The sequence below is a fragment of the Ambystoma mexicanum genome, chromosome 4p (assembly GCF_040938575.1).
Source record: "Ambystoma mexicanum isolate Mex_15411 chromosome 4p, UKY_AmexF1_1, whole genome shotgun sequence".
NCBI classification, from domain to species: domain Eukaryota; kingdom Metazoa; phylum Chordata; class Amphibia; order Caudata; family Ambystomatidae; genus Ambystoma; species Ambystoma mexicanum.
In genome coordinates, this window is record NC_090927.1 from 80056308 (window position 1) to 80079662 (window position 23355).

The 23355-nt window shown below is 44.6% G+C and overlaps 1 protein-coding gene across 1 annotated transcript in view; it reads right to left on the reverse strand.

The window, feature by feature from the left end:
- Positions 1-23355, reverse strand: part of LOC138453015 (vomeronasal type-2 receptor 26-like) — a 589731-nt gene that overhangs the window by 169569 nt on the left and 396807 nt on the right. Inside the window, exon 5 of the mRNA XM_069605426.1 lies at positions 1608-1835. Within this exon, the coding sequence (XP_069461527.1) occupies positions 1608-1835 (228 nt within the window). The remainder of the gene's footprint in view (positions 1-1607; positions 1836-23355) is intronic.

Here is a 23355-nt window from a genome sequence, read left to right on the forward strand (position 1 = left end):
TGTGTGTCCCGTCCTTTCCAGCTGCACTGTAGTTTCATAGCATGCATTCCTTCTATCACTCCCTGTGCACCACATTTAATACATGCATTCCACAATTCACAGTGGTGCACCATATCCATTGCCTGCATTCCACACCTCAGGACACTGCACAACTTTCATTCTGTCTGCAGTGTGCCCCCCAATCCATTGCTTTAATGTCACTTATCACTGATTGATTGTCTTTTCCGTTGCATGCATAACATCTAGCGGTCCTGCACACATCGAGGCATGGTGATGCTCGGAAAGTGGGAGACGGTATGCCTGGACTCACTCCTGTAAGCACGACTGCACCTGAGCCCCATATATCCTAAGGAGAAAGGGGACCACACATGCATGCCATGCTTCAGTGTTCTACCCTTATTTGTTGAATGATGACAAACTTCACTGCTGTGCCACACGTCGATTACATGTTCCATTGAGCTCTACCGTAAATCCCATGCATTGCATGCATTCCACCCATCACTGTTTTACCCCAGTAAACAAATGCATTCAACCAATCTGGTATACTCTGCATGCAGTCCACCTGTCCCCGCTGTTCACAGTATTCATTGCATGCAGTCCACCTGCCCCCGATGTTCACTGTATTCACTGCATGCAGTCCACCTGTCGCCACTGTTCACAGTATTCATTGCATGCAGTCACCCTGCCCCCACTGTTCAACGTATTCACTGCATGCAGTCCACCTGCCCCCACTGTTCACAGTATTCACTGCATGCAGTCCACCTGCCCCCACTGTTCACAGTATTCATTGCACGCAGTCCACCTGCCCCCACTGTTCACAGTATTCATTGCATGCAGTCCACCTGGCCCCCGCTGTTCACCGTATTCATTGCATGCAGTCCACCTGCACCCACTGTTCACAGTATTCATTGCATCATTGCATGCAGTCCACCTGCGCCCACTGTTCACAGTATTCATTGCACGCAGTCCACCTGCCCCCACTGTTCACAGTATTCATTGCATGCAGTCCACCTGGCCCCCACTGTTCACCGTATTCATTGCATGCAGTCCACCTGCACCCGCTGTCGACAGTATTCATTGCATGCAGTCCACCTGCCCCCACTGTTCACAGTATTCATTGCATGCAGTCCACCCTCTTCCACTGTTCACCATATTCATTGCATGCATGACATCCCACACTGATGAATGCAGCATTAATCTGATGCATTACACTGCTGTGGCCCATATGCATTCTGTGTGTCCCGTCCTTTCCATCTGCACTGTAGTTTCATAGTATGCATTCCTTCTATCACTCCTGTGCACCACATTTAATACATGCATTCCACACTTCACAGTGGTGCACCATATCCATCGCCTGCATTCCACACCTCAGGGCACTGCTGCACAACTTTCATTCTGTCTGCCCTGTGCCCCCCATCCATTGATTTAATGCCACTTATCACTGATTGGCTGTCTATTCATTGCATGCATACCATCTAGCGCTCTTGCACACATGCATTTAATACATTCCATGCTTCATTGCTATGCACCACTCACATCAAATATAATCAATTACTTTAATAATGCGTATTACTCTACTAATACATACAATATCTCCTTTAACAAACCGTGTTGAATGCTGTGTTCCATGTGATTTGGCTCTCGTTGATGGACAGCTGCTCTTCTGCAGGCCCCAGTGGATTAAAGTGCCCAACAGGAACTGCTCTTTGGGTAAACTCTCCAGAATACTCCCAGTTAAGAATGTCGAACCCGGTCATGGAGTCGCCGTTCGCGTCAAAGTACACCTCCTCACCAGCAGTGTTTGTGAAATGGACCTTCTTCAGATAATAAAGAAGCTAAGAAAGGGATGACAGTATGGTTCATTAACAAAAGGGAGACATGTCAGAGCCCTAAATATAAACACATGCCAGAGCCCCAAATATAAACAAATGCCAGAGCCCTAAATATAAACACATACCAGAGCCCTAAACATAAACACATGCCAGAGCTCTAAACATAAACACATGCCAGAGCCCTAAATATAAACCCATGCCAGAGACCTAAATATAAACCCGTGCCAGAGCCCTAAATATAAACCCATGCCAGAGCCCTAAATATAAACCCATGCCAGAGCCCTAAATATAAACCCATGCCAGAGCCTTAAATATAAACACAAGCCAGAGCCCTAAATATAAACCCATGCCAGAGCCCTAAATATAAACTCATGCCAGAGCCCTTCATGCCAGAGCCCTAAATATAAACACATGCCAGAGCCCTAAATATAAACCCATGCCAGAGCCCCAAATATAAACTCATGCCAGAGCCCTTCATGCCAGAGCCCTAAATATAAACACATGCCAGAGCCCTAAATATAAACACATGCAAATATAAACACATGCCAGAGCCCTAAATATAAACTCATGCCAGAGCCCTAAATATAAACACATGCCAGAGCCCTAAATATAAACCCATGCCAGAGCCCTAAATATAAACACATGCCAGAGCCCTAAATATAAACTCATGCCAGAGCCCTAAATATAAACACATGTCAGAGCCCTAAATATAAACTCATGCCAGAGCCCTAAATATAAACCCAGACCAGAGCCCTAAATATAAACCCATGCCAGAGCACTAAATATAAACACATGCCAGAGCCCTAAATATAAACCCATGCCAGAGCCCCAAATATAAACTCATGCCAGAGCCCTTCATGCCAGAGCCCTAAATATAAACACATGCCAGAGCCCTAAATATAAACACATGCAAATATAAACACATGCCAGAGCCCTAAATATAAACTCATGCCAGAGCCCTAAATATAAACACATGCCAGAGCCCTAAATATAAACCCATGCCAGAGCCCTAAATATAAACACATGCCAGAGCCCTAAATATAAACCCATGCCAGAGCCCTAAATATAAACACATGTCAGAGCCCTAAATATAAACTCATGCCAGAGCCCTAAATATAAACCCAGACCAGAGCCCTAAATATAAACCCATGCCAGAGCACTAAATATAAACACAAGCCAGAGCCCTAAATATAAACCCATGCCAGATCCCTAAACATAAACACATGCCAGAGCCCTAAATATAAACTCATGCCAGAGCCCTAAATATAAACCCATGCCAGAGCCCTAAATATAAACACATGCCAGAGCCCTAAATATAAACTCATGCCAGAGCCCTAAATATAAACACATGCCAAAGCCCTAAATATAAACCCATGCCAGAGCCCTAAACATAAACACATGCCAGTGCCCTAAATATAAACACATGGAAAGCGGAAGAGATAGTGGGCCACACCCGTTCAGCGCTAAGGGCAAAAAGGGGCGGTAACAGAATTACTGCCACTTTTACTGTTTTGCCAACTTAAAGGGAACTGAAAATGGGGGGAATTCAACGGTACTAATTTTGCCAGAGGAATTAGCTTAGGAGAATTATCTACTGTATAAATGGAGACCTCCAAAGGGCAGCAGACCCTTATTCTGGGTAAGGAGAAATGCCTTTAAACAACGCATACGTGGGTCACAAGGTAGAAGGATAGAAATGACTGGGAGGCAGGTCCACCTGTGTAATGCCAGTAAACGCACTCACTGCCACAGCCCAGTGCATAAAGGATCTACCCTTTGACACTACACATAAGAAGTCCTACAGCAACTAACAATGTCCTGCGTGACAATGTCAGGGCATGCCAGAATTGCATAATCCCATCCGTACAAAGAATGAGTTGCAGGTACAACAATGCATAAGGAAACTGTACCTCAAGGGGCCAAAGCAAGATGACAGTGCAACACTGACAGGCAGCTATGCCATGAAGGTTGTATCCCATGGAGGTCATTTCCTAAGAGTATGATCGCTATCACAACATGTACACGATTACCAGAAAGCATATCGGAGAACGTGCCCAGTACTGAAGATACATGGATTACATCTCCGTTAGACATCCCTCATTCCAGGAGGCATAACATAATTGAGGGAAATAGAGAGCAATGGAGGAAAAGTCAGCGTTGCCCACATTCATCAGCTGAAATGTAGACTATTGTGCCATGACTATTGGGTAGACGTATTGATTGTTAAGCACGCAGCAGCCATCCCCTTTGCCTTTACAGGCTACTCCAGCTATCTCCTGGTACAGTGGCTGATGACATCTCTTTGGCACGCGCTGATGGAACAGGATGTAGAATATAATGAGGAACACATTATGATCCGCTCCGTTTTGAGCGTACCTTTTGGCCTACTGAAGGGCGGGCTCATCAAACAAAGGGTGCCCTAAAGTACAGGCCAGACAAAGTGGGGTAAATATTTGTAGGGTGTGCCATGTTGCACAACATGTGCATAAGCACACATGTCCCCAGGCACCGAAATCAACATGGCAGCCCGAGAGGAGGATAAAAACAAATGTGGGGGAAAGTCTGGAATTGAACATTTTATGTACTCCCCTAGCACACTGCTGCATTATAATATTGAGTAGGTACTGCAAACTGCCATATTTAAACAACTGTCTCTTGCCAGTGCGAGGTGAGGCTTTAGGCTTTATTGCGCATTACTTTGCAATGAAGACCTTTCGCATATGCTCACCTTCACATCTCTCGCTTCTGACGTGTTTCCCTTTTGGCATAGGTGTGGAAAAAGCTGTTTCTTATGTAGGTAATTTGTTGCATTTAAATGTATTTTAATGTATTGCATGTCACTTGGTGCATTTTTATGAATTGCATACCTTTTTATTTCCACACTGTATTTTGACTTCATTTTGCCAAATTGTTTTTTTATCTTGCTCTGAATAAACCCTGCTCCTGGCCAGTCACAGGAAATTCCAGTCCTAGCCAACCCACCCCCAGCACAGGCAACAGGTGCAAGCTTTTACTGCAGCTGGGGGAGGCGTGCCCTTCCATCCCTGAATGTTTGCCCACCTGCCTCCTTTTCCAGTCATCAAGCCCTGGGAACAGATTCATCCTGGGAGTGGGCTCTAGATGAGGAGGAAAGTATCATGGGGTATGCTTGGCCAACAGCCTCCCCCTCCAGTGCAAATCTGCAGCCTGGGGGGCTGACCCTTCCATCCTCTCTTGGGCACCTCTCGCACAACCATTAAACAGCATCTATTGTTGCCTACACCCTGTGATCCCCGCCTCGTCCTCCTTGGATTCATGAGAACAGCTGTGGTCACCACGGGGTTGGGTGAGGCGTGCCTTCCATCTCCTTGCTTAGCTTTTGTCCCAGAATGTTTGCTCACCGGCCACCACACCCTATCACCAGCCCCTCTGGACCCTGGAACAGCTGTGTGGGATCCAGTGTGTCCATCCTGGGAGGATGTTTGCCCACCTGTCATGTCTCTGCCCATTCCTCCTTGATCCCTCAATCTTCTTCTTGGGGCAGCTCTGGAGAGGAGTGGGCGGCTGTGACACCCTGTGAATCCCTGACCTTTTTCCAGTAACTTGGACCTTGGGAACTATTGTATTCATCGGGAGGCGGTAGGAGGGGACAGGCTCCACAGCGGCGGAGCAATAGCTTTATAAGTGGAGGGAGGACCAGGGCTCAGTCTCTTGTTTGGTTGCAGCGCTTTGCTGGATGAGAGGAATTACAGAGACCCTTAGCAATACACTTCTCCCAGTCTGGCCTACTCCCCTTTCGTTCCTATTGTGCCCCTTTATCCTCAACCTGCTCTTCTCTGCCCTTCTCACTGAGGCCTTAAGCAAGGATGTATGCTCGCATCAGCCCTTTTCAATTTCTTTATTTCGGATCTCAAGATGAAGCTTGCTAGCGTTATCTCAGACTTGCCCAGGTTAGGAATTCAACCGATCCCTTCGATGCTTTACACTGATGATTTGATTCCTTTATCAAAAACATGCAAGGGACTCCAAAATCTCTTATCTGCTCTTGGTGGATATGCAAAAACAAATCATCTGTCTGTTAATTTAGCAAAAACCAAAATCCTGCAATGTGGCGTTAGACACAGTGATAAAGGCCATCACAACTGGACTCTGCAGGGAATAAAACTAGAAATAGACCACGAGTTCCATGAGTATTTGGGGCTTAATATGAACGACAGCAATTCTGATGCTCCGAATATTAACGAGCTTAAACATAAAATGTCTACTGCAGTTGCACAAGCCTGTGCTATACATAACAATTACGGAAAATACTCTATAATCAAAAGGTGCTTTCAATAGTGCTGTATGGTGGGGAGACTAAGCTGTGGAGGCCTCGATCATTCTGGGTAAAAATTGAGGTCTTGTTTTGGAAGCTTGTATTGTCTTTGCCAACTAGTCAACCAATGCCAGTACTTAGACATGAGCTGGGGGTACTATCCCTGATTAGCTTGTACACTTCGAAAATGTTCTCACTATAAAGAAAGTGTTTGCTATTTACTTAGATTGAATATTTGTTAAATTTTTTAGCCTTGCATCTACGCTTGTTGGATCACAAATTTGTTGCAACCTAGAAAAATTAGATTTTGAACATTATGTCGGTGGCAGGCATATCAACAGAACTTCTACTAGCTAATCCAACCACGCTAAACAAAAATTGTGGCAACACACAAGAACAATGCTCCCAATACATTGATTTTAAAGCCAATCCATTTGCACAAAAGAGATTTCATACAGCAGAAACTTATTTGATGAAATTCCCATCACCGAGCTATAGCCAGGCGTGTCTACGTTTTAGACTTAACCTATGGCTTATCCTATGGCGGATAAAAAACTTCTTGCAAAATGGAAACTTATTGAGGAAGGTGACAATGTGTGTAGATTCTGCAAGAACGAGAGTCAAACAGAATCTTTAAGACATCTAATCACTGGTCGCCAATGCTTATATCCAAGCGAAATATCTATTAAAGAAATATTTTAAAGAATTTTGACTCCAGAATTTCTCTGGTTTGAACTATTTAGCACTACCAGGACGAATGTGAAAATTGCAATTGTAAACTTTTTAAGATCACTTGGTCTAGGCCAAGAATCTGAGTGATGGTATTACTCAAAGTATGTTGCTTGATCTATCAAAGTTGGCTTTGCATTTTACTTATTATTTCATTCTTTATTTTTGTCAATGTTAGTTTAAATTTTACTCAACCCAATTCAACCATGCAGAATTTCTGATTTTAAGATGTTATATGTTGATAATTATTCGAATGTATGTATTGAAAGGTTGTTGACATTTTTATTTTCTGTATTTATACAACCGTATAAAGAAAACTAGTGGGGCTTTGTTCCTTGCTTGAAACACTGTTTCAGTATGATTCCCTGCCATGTCTAGATCTCCCCTTTCATTGAAATGCATGTTTTCCTTTGGGTAGAAGAGAAAGGTGCATGGAGGGGGTTCTCACTTGCATCAAAGTCTCATACTGTCATTGGTTTGATGTTGTCCTGCTGTTTGTTTTTACAAATACATTGTTCACTAATCCATCAGAATAGTCAGTGGCAATTTCTCCATGACAAGATTGGTGCCTATGACGTTGAAATTGCCGCTACCATGCGGCCAAGTCCAGGGGTGCAGTTCCCAGTAATCCTGTGGGCCCAGGAGATGATTTCGTCAGAGGGGAGAGCTGGCTGGAGTGGCCAGAGACTCTTGGAAAGTAGACAGAGCAGATCCAAAGATGAGCCAACTGAAAATCGCAGGTTGGTGAACACAGGTAATTTCATTATTGTGTTGTCATGGTTTCTATAATATTGTTTGAAACGGGTTGGGATAATTGTTTGTCTCTGGTTAAAGAATTCTGAAATCTGCAATGTGAAAGCTGTTGGGCTATTCAAGGATGCCCTGCCTACAGAACTTTTTATCTGAATAAGAAAAATTAAAAGCGGTTGTCCATCGCAGCTTAGAATTAAAAATAAAAGAGAGAATGCATGCTCCCTACTGATGTAAGAGGAATGAGACTCCTGCACCAGTCCGAGTAATAGTATGGATCAGGGACTAGGATGGATGTGTTCTGTGTAACTGTGAAGACCATATTTTGGATGAGAGCCCCATGGTTGCCCTGTCTAAACCTGTACCTTGATACTTGAAACCCTAAATGTACACCTCAGTTGTAACCCTGCTTTTTATTTCACACTCTCCTATATCCTAGTACAGGAGCTGTATCAGGATTTGTTTCTACTGATAGTGTGTCCTGTCTTTGACTTTCACCTACCCAAGTCTCTGAAACAGGCTGAAATACTGCTCAGGATTGTGGGTAGCATAACGCTGGATATAAGCTGTGCACCAGCAGTCATCTGACTCTGACCAACACCTGAGGGTGTCACTGAAATTTCTGTACGGGCAGGAAGAGAGGTCAGGTGGTGATACCTGAGCCTCTGGATAGATGTGGCATAGCGTTCACCTATGAGCTGTACCAACTCAGTCAGCCACTGGCTTTCCAATGCAGATGGATTTAGGAACAGACCTGGAGCCGCCATACGTCATACCTTGTCTTACCCTTGTGATAATGGGTTCAGGTCAGTCTAGACAAATGCCAGTTCCTTCTAAAGGAAGTCCAGCACACTTCATGTATACTCATAACTCACCCAAAGCAAGTAAGTACCTGGTTAAATGGCACACATTTTTTTAATTTCTTTTTAATTTCATTTAGTTTTTACAAACTTTTTGAAAACTTTTACTTTTACCATTCTTAATTCCTAATTTCCGCAATAACAGAAAAAGAACAAAGAAAAACACTCAAATAACTAAAAAGCGACTGATTGGTAGTGAACTTGCACTTGACTCATCTCATTTAGTTCCTATCTCACGGCCATTGAGAAAGTTCATTTGCACACTTTCCGTAATTGCAGTCTTAGTTGTTTGCTGAGTGTGTCTTCTCTGGCTTACTGGATGTGGCATCTATTGGGGTCACTCATTCTCCCCATACGGTGTTGTCGCCTCTAGTCGTGTTTGCATTTGGTCAAGGAATCTCATTGTTGCAATCAACAGTGATCAGCTCTCACCAATGTGAAGGTGCTTCCACCATTCCTCTAGATCATATGTTTGAACTCTGCATCTCTCCTTTCCGAGGCATTTTTCGCGTTGGACTTAAATTCGGTGCACCGCAAGACCAGATGTTTTAGATCTTCTGTTTCAATTGCACAGAACCTGCATTTCGAATTGTCCATAGGAATCTTCCTGGGATGAATTAAGATTTCCTTGGTTTCGTAGATGTTCAAATGAAATTTCAGGTATAGCCTTCTTAGGCGTTTACAGGGTGACAATGTTAAATAGGACGGAAGCGTATTGCGTCTTTTCGCTTCTGGAGGAGTATTCTTCATAGCTTTTTGTGATGACCTTTTGTCATTGATTTCAATCCAGTCCCAGTCGAGCAGTTTCCTCTTAACCAGGTCTGGATTCCAATGGCACAAATTTATACAGAGTGAGCCACCTATACACTTCCTCCAGGAAGGCAAATTTGACTTAGATAATATAACAAACCTACTTAAGGCATTAGAAAAGAAAGGTACACGTGTACACCAATGGCAATGGTACAGATATATAGACTGGTATACCAAAGCTACTAAGAGTTGGACGCAGCCACTAAAAAGACATCCAAGAAAAGCTCCAGAAGCAAGTTAAATCCCTGAAAACATAGTACTCGAACTTGCAAGTACCTGTCCACAAAGCTGGATACAAACATTTATATCCCATAATCCAAGGAGAGCCCCTGCCAAAGGAAACTCCCAAAGATATTCTGGACAGTCATAACCCTGCCATCTTAAATGTTGCACCCGACCACCAACTGGCTAGCCCAGACTCTACCCAACCACCAACCTATAATCGTTCCACCCCAATAAACCCTATGATCGTCCCGTTCACTCCTGCGATATGTACCCAGATAGCCAGCCTTTTTAACTTGCCTTCCTCATCTATGTCACCAACGTTTGAAGGGTTCCCAAATGTGACAACCAATACAAGTACTGGTGCATTCCCACTCAGACAGCCTCCTAGAGGAGGAGCTACCTTAGTTGCTTTAGATGCCCCTTGGAGTGCAACTGATTTGTTCAATACTGTTCAGTGATTCCCAAAGATACAAGAAGATCCCGTTAAGTTCCAAGAGGAGCTTCAGGTAATCAACGTGTGTTGATTTAAATCAATTATTGTGAGCAGTGATGCCCACAGACATGCTTACCCGTTTGAAAGTGCAGGCTAACTGGCCAGCTGAAGAACCGGTCACCTCCAGGGACCTGAACATATGTACTGACAGACTGGTACAAACTATTCTTGAAATCTATCCCTGAAAGACTGATTGGTCCAAAATTAATGTGTGTAAGCAGGCCAAGGGTGAAAATCCTGCAGAATGTCTTGTGCGTCTCAAACAATGTTTTGAACAATATTCTGGGATTGTTGGTGCAGCCATTATTGCACCTGTAGCTGTTGTGGCTCAGTTGGTTATGGATTAGCAACCTACGATATCGGATAGAATTAAAGCAGTGCTAATAAGGTGGGAAGGAAAGGGTTTGGTAGAGGTTTTGCTAGCTGCACAGCACTTCCGTGAAAAGGTCGAAAGACAGAAAGAAACTACTGAAGCCAGATTTATGGAGTTGCAGATACAGAGTGTACAACCTTCCTAGGGAAGGGGAGGGTTCTGCCCCAAACCAGGGGGGCAAGGCCAAGGACAGGTAAGAGGGAGAGGAGCACCCCAATTACATGAACCAGGGCAAACTGCTGAGAGGTATTCTATGAACACATACAGTAATCCGTGTAATTACTGCAGAGAGGTTGGAGAATGGAAAGCCGTCTGCCCACATCAACCTCAGTATGATGGTAGAGGCAGTCAATCAACCACGTCAAACGGAATGACTATGGACCTCATCATGAGTTGGGCGGTATCAAGACTGAGATACTGTCCAACTTTATTTGTGTAACCGGCCAGCAGTCCAGCGGTATTACGCTGGATCACGGGTTGGGCGCTAAACGTTATTCCCCATTACCCATTGGGTCAAAAGGACCCAATGGGGAATTTTTGGCACAATTACTGCCAGCGGTACTACCGTGCAGTAATTGCGCCAAAAAATCTGCATTTTTCCAGCGTGTTTATCCCCATCTTTGAGCTGGGGGAAAATACGTCATACTCTTGATTGGACGGACTGTTAAATGTAGTGATAACCCTGTTACCACCACATTTAAGGGCTACCGCCCAACTTGTGATTTGGCCCTGTGTCCCAGCCAACACCACTTCAGACCGATGGTTAGGATTGCCAAGGGGTCCCCGAACTTGTTGCACAACTCGTGCCGATTGATTCTACTGCCCCGTACGTTGATTGCGTTATTGCTGGTCAAAAGATGTAATGTTTGGTTGACAGGGGAGTGTCACGTTCCACACTAAAAGCCTCTGAGTTTTCATGAATGATGCATTGCGATGATGTAGTTAACACTGTCGGTATATGGGATACTCCACTACCTCATCCTGTATCTGCCCCACTCATGGTCACGATGGGTCCAAATTCTGACCAACATGCATTCTTGCTGAGTTCCTGTTCTCCTGTGAATTGGTTTGGATTAGACTTATTGTGTAAGCTAAGATACTCCATTTATTGTTCCTCCGATGGTGTGTGCCATGACATACCAGCTCACAGAGAGCATGAGGTATTGGCAGTGTTACAGGAAATTGCCCATTCAAACCCTGGAGACCAGGCTGACATCCCTGTTCATGACAGGGACTGTTGGACCAAGACCCGACCAAGCTATGGTCAACCCATTGTAAAGAAAATAGCAACCCAAAAACCGAACAGTAAAAATAATCCAGAAGGCCAAATAGTCACTGCACCGCTTTGCAAGGGAAAGAAAGGTTTATTACATGCAAAGGGTCTCAGATGGTCCATAGAACCGAACTGACACAGAGCTCATCACCGCTCCAAGAAGTTACAGGTTATATAGAGGTACATTGCAGGATTTGAAGAAGCAAGTTACAATGTTATCCCACCACCCTCATTGGCTAATACCTATAGAATATACTAATGTCCCCTAAACACGTGGTCCCCTACATCGTTACCATTGAATCCAGGCATGGGATTGGTGGTTCAAACATATTGACCCATTAATAAATCGAGAATGCCACGTGATGTGCAACCCTCCATTCCAGACACGATCAAAGTAAACTGGCGAGGCCAACTAGGCTTTTAATTAGACAATGAGACTTGTCATTATACCAGACACCATGGAGCACCCAAGCTGCCTCCCCGACCTTGTACTTAATTTACTGGCATCACCTCTACTCCTCCTATCCCAAATCACAGGATGTTCCAGACACGGTTTATCCATTATCTCTTTCGAATCCTAGGTGCCCTGTAATGACATGACTGGAACACCACTCTTGAGTCTGAGTTTCAGGGATTTATTTGTTTCATTTGTGTGTCCATTTGTAATTCATATGGGTTGAACACTCATTGGGGAAGACAGTAGGGATCTAAATCTTTGTTTAGCCTCCTGGTATCACAAAACCCTATGCCCTACTCTCATGACTTTGCCCTTCAATTTCAATGGGCGCATCCCTATAGCTTGCATTCCATTCCCACCATGTTCAGGCCCTGCAGCTGGATACAATTGGCCGTTATGTACCTCTGACCTCGGTTTTTCTCCTGGGGAACGGGAAATGGGATTTGTTTTTGGAGCTGAACTACACAGAGCCGCAGCTCCACATCAGGGCCTGTGTTCTATTCTGCCATTCATTCTATTCTTAACACACGGACTTCGCTCTTGCCATAGTACCTGTCTGACTCCATATTCCACCTCTTTCAGTTCTTCCCGCACACCTCACTTTGGACCATAACTTTGTATAACTAAACACAGGGCCTATAATGCTGCCCTAACTTTAACCTCTGCAACTGCAACAGTAAAACATTTGTTGCTCGTTCTGTGTTACTATATGTGGGTACCATGCAAATGGCACTGGTTACATGGTCAATGCAGAGCCAGTCAAAATTACTCTAAATCCTGCCAAACTCGTGCCATGTGTACCCCAGTACCCTATTCTCAGATAGGCTAAAGAAGGCATCCATCGATAGAGTCCCTTCTCCAACAAGGTGTTATTGTACCAACTTGTAGTCCTTGTAATTTGCCCACAAAGAAACCAGGTAAGGAGGTTGATTGTTTTATATAGGACCTACGTGCAGTTATTGCAGTCGTGCTACCTGCTTTTTCCGTTGTACCTCATATGGCTACCATCCTGTAATGCACTCCCTACACAGCCAAGTACTTCACTGTTGTAGATCTGTGTTCAGCATTTTTCTCCATACCTATACATCCTGACAGCCATTATCTGTTCGCATTTACCCAAAAATCCATGTGTAAAAATGCATTCATTCAGGTTAGCCTTAAGCTCCCCCATTTTGTTTCATGCACTCACTCCATCTTGCAAAATCTCCTATTTGGAGCTGCAAGGAATCGTTGCGCAAGAGTGCTGAGTTTGCTGTTGCAAAGAAATGAGCTCATTGTTATTATAGCTTTGGATCTGGCACAGGCCAGACCAAGCAAGAACAAATATTTTCATCTGCAGCTCTTAATTGCGTGGGTCTCAAAAATGCACATACAAATAATAAGGATAGTGTATGACATAGGTGATGTTCTGTTTTTACCAGGAAAGGGTTATCCTAAACAAACTATAAAAGCATGCCGCTGTACAGTACAGTAACTCTTGGTCATGAAAACAAAAGATGATGTTGGTAGGAATGGTTTCCTTTCAGTGAGAACAGTGTGTTGTCTTGTAAGATCAGAAAGTTGGAATGGACAAGCATGAAAATCACTGACGGTATGTATGTATGTATGTTTTCACAGAAAACCCTATACGTAGCACGTATCTATCTATGACATGGCATTTCACAGCAGAGCTCATGTAAACTGAAGTGCATAAAACAATGTGATTTTCTTTCTGTAAATTTCTCACTTCGAATGGATTGTGTCCTCATCTTAGATATTCGTATCTTCCAGCTTTGCTGCTTCGGAAAAATATTTTCCACCAGAGGGCGCTGTGCTCAAGGTCGTGGCGTCAATGTCCCTCGAGGGCTGCCATAGAGCGTCAACGACATCCACAGTATAAAGGGTACGAGCCGTGCCCGTTGGCTTCAGTCCGTTTTTCCAACAGCTATGCTTTGTGTCACAAAAACCACGCTTCAGTTTTATGCGACATCTCTTCCTTGTCGAATCCTTCGACGCCCAAAACTGGCTTTAAGAAATGTCAGAAGTGCCGGAAGAAGATGTTGATCACCGACCCCCATCGAAATTGCCTCTGGTGTTTGGGCCCTGACCATCGGGTTGACGAGTGCGGTTCCTGTCAAGCTATGACCAACAAGGCTCTTAAGGAACGTAGAGGTAAACTGGCAGTGGGGGAGGAATCCTCAAAATCTTCTTCGAGAAAGAAAAAAGAATCGAGAGAATCAAATGAAAAATCCCAGCAAAGGTCGAGGAAATCGAGAATTCGTTCGAGGAAATCTTCCTCTTCTTCGTCTAAAAAAATTGAAGAAAAGACAACACCGATCTTCTTCATCCTCTTCCTCTTCGGCTGACGCAAGGGTCATCCCATACCCTTCAAAACAGGATTCCCCCCAAAAAATGGGAGGTCTTTAGGGCTTAGATGATGAACATTTTCGAGAACGCGGCCCAGCTCCCCTCGAAAAAAGCACATAGAGACCATGCCTCATCTCACTCCAAAAGTGACAGGGGGAGGTCAAAGACCAAACGTGAGAAATACGACAAGTTGTCGAGGGTGTCATCGGAAGAAATTTGCCCGACACTTCATAAAGACAGATCAGATCTACCGGTGCATAAAACGGAGGTGACGACTAACAAGATGGCACCGGGAATCCCCACTCCATCGAAGTCGATGTCGAATGATACTTCGACACATCTATCGAAATTGCTCTTGAAGCCGACTTTGAAGATGCCGTCAACACCTTCCTCGACTGTATCGAAGGCTCCTTCGATGTTGTCGAAGCCAGTGACTGTGACATTGACGCCTTCGATGCCATTGTTGAGGCCAACTTTAAATATGGCGCCAAAACTTTTGTCGAAGCCGAGGTTGATGCCTATTGAGTCACCCAGAAAGATATACCAACCACAACCTAGACAAGAGTTTTTCAGGTCTATGTCATCCATTTATGAGGAGCATTCCTCTGAAGAGGACATAACTCCGGCTAGAGTGAAATATGGGACTAGAGCACGGATGGCATTTAGGGGTCGCCAGAGGTCGCTGTTGCGTGCACATGCGGGAAGGGGGTCAGCAGCTCAGAGCGTGGCCTCTAGGAAGGCATTCTGCTGCGTGCCTGCTTCATTCCCAGGGTTTGCTGTGGAGCCTCAGACCTCTCCTCCTTTCTCTGCAGACATGTTCCCGGCGGCAGGTGTAGCCCTCTCCCCTCTGCTCATTCTCAGTGTCCTGTGTGGATTGGTGCTGGCTGCTGATCATGTGCCTGTGCTGCTTTGGTTCACTCACAGGTAGGTGAAGAAAGAACATCAAAACAGCTTAATGTTTCGCAAGGGTGCCATTTTTTTAATGAACGTTGTGCCACTGAAATCTTATGGCAAATGTTTTGCAAAAGGTTGCAATGCACACAACAGGACTTTTCTAGCCCTGCTGTTTATAAATGATAGTTTAAGAAGCCTAGTTGTTCACCATTGTTTAAAGATAACCACCATTGCTGGTTTGTTATGCAGTTGTCCCATATATCCTTTGCAGTTGTCCCATATCTCTGTCGATGGCAGGTAGTTTGCATACAAAACACCTTTTTACGACAGACACTCCCTGTCAGTTCATTATGATGGGTAAACTCAGGGATTAAATCACTTCTGTTAACAGTTTGCCTGCTAACTTCCCCCCACTGACCTGTACCACCAGACACCACCCATTCCGCGTTAAGGTTCTTATAACATCAAAGTGCATACATTGGATATGTTTAGGGCAAGTGCTAGACATTGCACCCAAACTCGTGCACACACCTTCAAGTTACCTCACATCAGGTAGCATATTTGACGAATACCTGCACATGGGTTAATAGGCCATACAGTTATGCCTTATTGCATTCATTAGTGTGCGGCTCTCATGCCGCCTCATAACTGCTCAGCTTTTAGGAGATTTTAGAAGGTGGAGGTGGGGGGCAGCGTCTGCGATGAGTAGTTCTCTAGAGGAGTGGTAGTGCATTAGCAGAGTTGCGAAAAAGACATAGGAGCTGGAATGAGCACTGCACATTTGCCAACTTTAATACACAGCTATGAACCCTCCAAATGGTATGTATTTTGCCAACCTCAGATGCCTGAAAAGTAGATCCATGCAGGCTTGACATGTGGCCAACTTTGAACCAAACCTGCCGACGAACTGGCCTGTTGTTAAATCTCAGTTACCAGTTTAATGGTATTCGCTACAGAGTGTAATTTGTTTTCTGACTTTGAGAACATTCAAACATGTAATTGCTCGTTTTACTATAGCGAGTAAGATAGCTATAGCCAGTAAGATAGCTCAGTGGGTTGATTTCTCGCTGCTGCAATATGTATGTGACGTGCAGGTTGCAGGTTTGACTCCTGACAAGGCCAACTCAGCCTTTCATCCTCCTGAAGTTGATAAATGAGTACTAACACAGGTTGGGTGATATTGTATGTATGTTTGTTCTATTATAAAGCGCTTAAGCATAAGTGCTATATAATAACACATCATTATCATTTGGCCTTGGATGTCTGCTTGCATTTACAGTAATTTGGTAATATGGGCCTATACACACTGATATTAATGATACATATGGTGATCCTTTCTTGTATGAAATGTATATCACATTACAGTGATATCGTAACCATATTTTTTGTAGTGTACTTAGGAACAATGCTATGTGATGCTACTTTCTCTTTTGTCAAGGGGTGAAATGTTGTGTTCCATCACTTCCTGTGATGTCACTTTGGGGTGGGGTCAAATGGCATCACTTCATGTGGTGTCATCAGAGATCAGGTGCTGTGTGATGTCAATTCCGCTACGCCTGGCATTTTGGTGAAATGACGTCCATGGACTAGAGATGTCCCTGAAGAATTAATAGACCCTACATCTAAGATGGCTGACCTGTATAAATGCCTACAAACAGCCAGTGGCTTGGATACTTCTCCTGAAGTAGATTTTGATACACCCGACCCTGCAGACCATGCAGACTCGGGGTACAGAAATTTGACGAATAGAGTCATTCAGTTTATGGGATGGAACACTAATTCCCCTAATTTTGATCAAGACAACATGACGGACATCCTTAATGAAGGCCCTCAAAAGAACCCTGTCTACCCCTTTTATAAAGCATTACAGAAAAGGGTCATGGCCACACGGGAAACCCCAGATTCTGGCCCACCTATAAATAAAATATTTGGAGGGAAGTATAGGCCTTCCTCTTCTGACCAAGAATACCTAGCAAAACATCCCTCACCTGAGAGCTTAGTGGTGCAGGTGGCCATATCTACTAGGCATTCGGCCTACCCGTCGATCGCCCTGGATAGGGACGACAAAAGGATTGATGCCTGGGCCCGGAAGGTTTTTTCTTCAGGCAGCATGGCCTTAAAATCGACGACTGTCGCACAGGGTGTACGACGAACCCTTACAAGGTTCACTTAAACCCTGTGGGATTGTAGGACGGCAGCGGCTGAACACATTCCTGAAGGCGAGGAATGGGAAGGTTTTCTTGCAATCGTCAGAGATGGAACGGAGGCTATGAGGGAATGCCTCCAATCAGGATTGGACACTGCTGACAGCATAAGCAGGTCCATGGCATCTAGCACAGTCCTGCGCAGATTTGCATGGATGAGGAAGTCGGGTTTTGCATGGGATGTGCAATCCAGATTACTCAATATGCCTTTTGACGTCTTGAGGTTGTTTGGCAGCAAGGCAGATTAAAGTTTAGAAAAGGTGCAGACCTCGAAAGTGGCGGCTAAATCACTTAGCACCTCTATAACACAGCCTCAACAACACTCCTACTCAGGGTCATCTTCTTGGCGGAACCGTCCTTTTCGATTCTATCCTCATTTGAGAGAGGGAACGGACAGGCCAATCAAAAAAGGACACCAAAGAAATGTTCCTTGTGGTGGAAGAGGAAAGAGTGTTAGATTAGCCCCAGCAGCAGCAACTGTCCCCTCAGCCACTGAAAAGCCGCTGCAAAGCCACTCTGAGGCCTTGACCCACAAGACCCCGGTGGGAGGCAGGATCAATCGGAATGGCTGGGCATTACTTCAGATGCCTGGGCACTAGAAACAGTGGCCCATGGTTACTGTCTTCCGTTTCGACAAAGGCCTCAGGACCATCCACTGGGAGCTAACTCTATCAAAATTCCAGACCCGCTCCTTGTGCAGGAGACTGTCTCCCTGCTAGAGAAAGGTGCAATAGAACATGTACCTGTAGCGGAGAGGAACAAGGGTTGGTACTCCCCTTATTTTCTCATTCCAAGAAGGATGGAGGATTGAGACCCATCTTGGACTTAGGAAATTTGAACAAATTCCTCAGGAAGGACAAGCTCAAGATGGTGACCCTTTCTCAGATGATCCTTCATGCTCTACAACTCCAAAACTGGTTGGTTTCATTGGACCTTCAGGATGCTTACTTTCATGTGCCGATCCATCTCAAGCGCAGAAAGTATCTGAGGTTTGCGATTGGCGGTTCTCATTATCAGTTAAGAGTTCTGCAATTTGGGCTGACCTCCGCCCGAGGGTTTTCACCAAGCTGATGGCTGTGGTGGCAGCGAGTCTCAGGAGAGGGGGGTATTCGTGTCTACCCTTACCTGGACAATTGGTAATTCAAGGCAAGTTCACCCGAACAAGCCCAGGAACATTGGACCATGACCTGCCACTTCTTGCACAGACTGGGCTTCTCCCTCAATTACAAGAAGTCACAAATAAGCTCCAATTCATCGGAGCAGTCCTGGATACTTCCTCGGGCAAAGCCTCGCCTCCTGAGGAGAGAGCTCACCACATTCTGCAGATGGTAACAAGGTTTCAGAATGCCCAACATCTGCCGGCCTTTTATTTTCTGAGATTGCTCGGCCTCACGGCATCCTTTATTTTTCTGGTGCCAGAGGTCAGATTAAGCATGAGATCCCTTCGATGGGCCCTCAGGACTTGATGGGCCCAATTTTCGGGGGATATGTCAGATCTTCTGCAAGTCCCGGCCAGAGTGGCTCAAGATCTTCTATGTTGGCTTGCAAAGAAAATATCCTCAAGGGAGAATCTTTTTGGCAACCATGGTCGGAGATAACAGTAGTGACGGATGCCTCACTCACGGGGGGGGGAGCTCATACCAACGATCTGACAATCAGCGGCTGTTGATCTCCATCAGAGTCCAAACTACTCATCAACCTTTTGGGGCTGAGGGCAATCATTCTAGCACTGAAGGCCTTTCTGCCCTCAGTACAGGGAAAGAATGTACCAATACTTAGACGGGGCGTATGGTCACTACCACTGTGCAGAGAAATAATGCAGCTCTGGTTCTGGGCAATGCAAGAAGGAATCTCTCTGTCGGCAGTTTACATAGCCAGAGAGCAGAACACGGCGGCGGACGCTCTGAGCAGGTGAAGCACAGTTTCTCATGAATGGGAACTAGCTCAGGAAGTACTTCAAGAGATCTTTGCACTTTGGGGAACCCCTCAAGTGGATCTGTTCGCGACCAGTATCAACAGGAATTGCGAACTTTTCTGCTCAAGGGAATTTCCTCTGAGAGGAGCTCTAGGGGACGTGTTCGTGGTGGACTGGGAATTTGTACTCCTATATGCGTTTCCTCCAGTCCCCGTGATTCCTCACGTAAGCAGGAGGTTGAGAAAGTTCAGTAAAGCTATGATCCTAATTGCCTCGGATTGGGCCAGGGTGACGTGGCACCCAGACTTTCTGGACATGTCCATCTGCCCTCCAATACGTCTCCACAAAGAGAAGATCTTCTCTCGCAGGAGGAAGGTCAGGTTCTCCATCCAGAGGTCAAGACTCTCGGCCTTCACCCATGGTTTCTGAGAGGCTGAGATATAAGTATTGGGACCTCCCAGATGACGTAATGGAGATGTTGCTTTCGGCCAGAAGGCCAGCAACAAAATCCTTGTACCGGTGTCATTGGAACAAGTTCAGTAACTGGTGCAGGGATCAGAATGTGGATCCATTCTTATGTAAGACTCCTACAATACCTTTTACACTAGCCCAATTTGGGGCTCCAAGTTGGTACAATAAAAGCATACTTAGCAGCGCTATCTATTTTTAAGCACACCTCAGAAGAAGTGTCTTACTTCAAAATGCCCTTGATTATTCAGTTCCTAAAAGGACTCACAAATGTGTACCCTCCAACTCCAACCCTTTTTCAGGTACTCGTGTGGGATTTAAATTTAGGCTTAAAATTCCTCACATGTATTCCATTTGAACCCTTACATTATTGCCTGTTAAGACTCCTCACTTTGAAGACAATTCTGCTAGCTACAATTACATCAGCCTGCAGGGTGAGTGAGTTGCAGGCACTTTCTAGTAAGCCTGCTCACACCATTTTCCATAGGGACAGAGTTACTCTTAAGGTCAAACCTTCTTTTTTACCTAAAATAGTCTCTCACTTCCACCTGTCACAGAAAATTACCTTACCTTCTTTCTATCCTCTTCCGCATGCACGTAAGGAGGAAGAAAGGCTACACAGACTAGACCTAAAAAGGACTCTTTGTTTCTATATCTCCAGATTGCATAAATTTCGACAAAGTAACCAAATCTTTGGCGGGTATGCTGGACAAAAAGTAGTAAAAGTTTGTTAATCAAATTATAAACAAGGGTTTGAATAAAAAATAAAATAAAAATAATACTGGACAAAAATTGGGTCTAGCAGTATCAAAACAGACGCTGTCTAGATGGATAATCTTGGCAATTACTGAATGCTATACATTGGCTGGTAAAGAGCCTCGTGATGGGCTAATGGCCCATTCAACTAGGGGCATGGCAACTTCAACTGCTCTTCAGAGGAGTGTCCCGGTGCAAGATATTTGTGCAGCTGCCATCTGGTCATCAATGCACACCTTTGTTAAGCACTATTCCTTGGACTCCACATCATCTAAAGGTGACATTTTTGCAAAAATAATCATGAATAATATTTCTGGTACTCCCCCCATCCCCTGCCGACCCCCCTCCGAATTCATACTGCTTTGGGAGCCTATCTAAGATGAGGAATACGTGGGAGGACACAATCCATTCAAAGAACAAGTTACTTACCAACTGTAACATTATTTCGATTGGATATTCCTCCCACGTATTCCTCATCGACCCTCCCAGCCTACCCCGCGGTACAGTTTACACTAGTTGCTCTCTAAATTCCTTAAGAGCTGGAGGTCAATGAATGCCTGGTCATCTGATACACTTCATCATATCGTAAAAACAGAACTGAAGCCTCGAGAACAGCGCCCTCTGGTGAAAAATAAATTCTGAAGCAGCAAAGCTAGAAAATACGAATATCTAAGATGAGGAATACGTGGGAGGAACATCCAATCGAAAGAACGTTAGAGTTGGTAAGTAACTTGTTCTTCTGCACAGCTATTGCATCTTAGAACCTGAGTCCACTTGAAGTGAATATGCTTTGTTGTTTATACTCATCTCCGTGTCTGTTGGTCTTATCTCGTTTGCAGTACAGTTACCAGATTTTGGTTTTACAATTGGCACCTGGGACGTGGGCCCTCTCAAGGATGATCCATCGTATTTCCAGGACGGAGTGGCCGAGTGCTGGGACCACTGAGTACCAGGGATCCCTGCCAAATCCAAGACAACATTTCTCGCAGCTGCTACTAGTCATCCACATCGGCCTCTCTCTGCCCAGTGATCATCTCAGCGAGGGTTCCGGACCGTAGCTGTGCGACTACGTTTCACCCTTTTGAAGACCACCCGCCACAGATTTCGTTTGATGTGGATGATTGTCTTGATTGAAATCTGGTGAGTTTGTTTCGAGTTGGGTATACAAAAATATTTTGCAAAATATTTTCCCAGGTGAGAGATACCATTATGTGTAAAAAGACTGGGTTCAGTAAACTGCGCACATGTTGGGCAATGTTGTGCTGTTGTAGAAACAACCCACTGGGTTAGAATATGGACAGCCTGCCACACCTGAAGGTTCTCCCTTGTATGATATGTACAATAAATATGGATTAGGAGCAATTTTCTTTTCTTTTTTGTTATAATGTTTTATTGGTTTAATAAAATGTTAACTTTTACACCAAAACATCAAACCACTTCATCATAAACGTTTTTAACATCATATTTAATACATCTCATCATAATAATACTTGTACCTCTTCTAATATCAAAAAATTGATTATATGACACTTCTTTGGTTATAGCCTGCGAGCTGCCCCTCTCTATTGGTCTTTGCCTTCCAACATAAATTCCATGAATCTCATCACTGTTAATACCAAGCTCGTTCTTTCTCCCAATAGAGCCCATTCCCACCAATTTACAGTCAACCGTGTTGCAATTTGTTCCAAATGGCCAACCAGGTACCTAGATCTTATTTCCGTCAGGGCTTTGCATGATGTTACCAAGTGAAAGAGAGTTTCCACACTCTCCATCGCCCCACAATATCTAAAGTACACATTAGCCAACATAATTTGTTTCCTCTCCAGTTGCATTTCTATGGTGTACAAGATATTCAGTCTGCATCTAAGCGGCATATCTCTATAACGTGCTGATGGAAATTTCATAAGTTAGGCTGGCAATTGGTTCATGCCCTTTCGCCCCGTGGTTAAAATTAGCCCCAGTTGCCTAGTAACCCTATCCTCTATTGTTTCAATCCAATCCAACCATTGGAGCTTTTTATTTAACTTTCATGGGGTTAGAGTTTATTTCTTCCAGTTCGATATTCAGATTTGCCAGGCGGGTTTCCACCTGCTGCTTCCACCAAATCAGGCCCATCTCCTGCTCTCATACACGGCCGCAGGATTGAGAAAGGGGTCATAGGGCCTCATTACAAGTATGGAGGTAGCCATGCTGCTCAGACAGCAAGCTAGCCCCTATCCTTTTGCATGACCAACCTTTACCAGCACAAAAAACCCTCGCAAAAGACTCACTCATCAAAGCAGCTTTGGTAAATGCTAGGTCTCTGCCTACCCATGCCCTGGACATCGCTGACTTTATAACTCATGAAAAGCTCGATCTCCTTGCAGTCACGGAAACCTGGCTTAATGCTGCCTCCGGTATATCGCTGGCCCTTGCTATACCTAACGATTATGCTATTATTAGATGCGACAGAAACACTAACCAGATGAATGGAGGTGGACTCGCCCTCATATTCAGAAATACCTTTGACATTACAGTCATCCAGGACGTTCAAATCCCTTCTGCTGAATCCCTGTCCATCAAACTACCTCTATCACCCAACCTTACGGCAACTATGCACCTTATTTACCGACCACCAGGTCCCATCTCCTTTTTTATAGAGGATATTGCATCACTCATAACCACTGACACTAAACC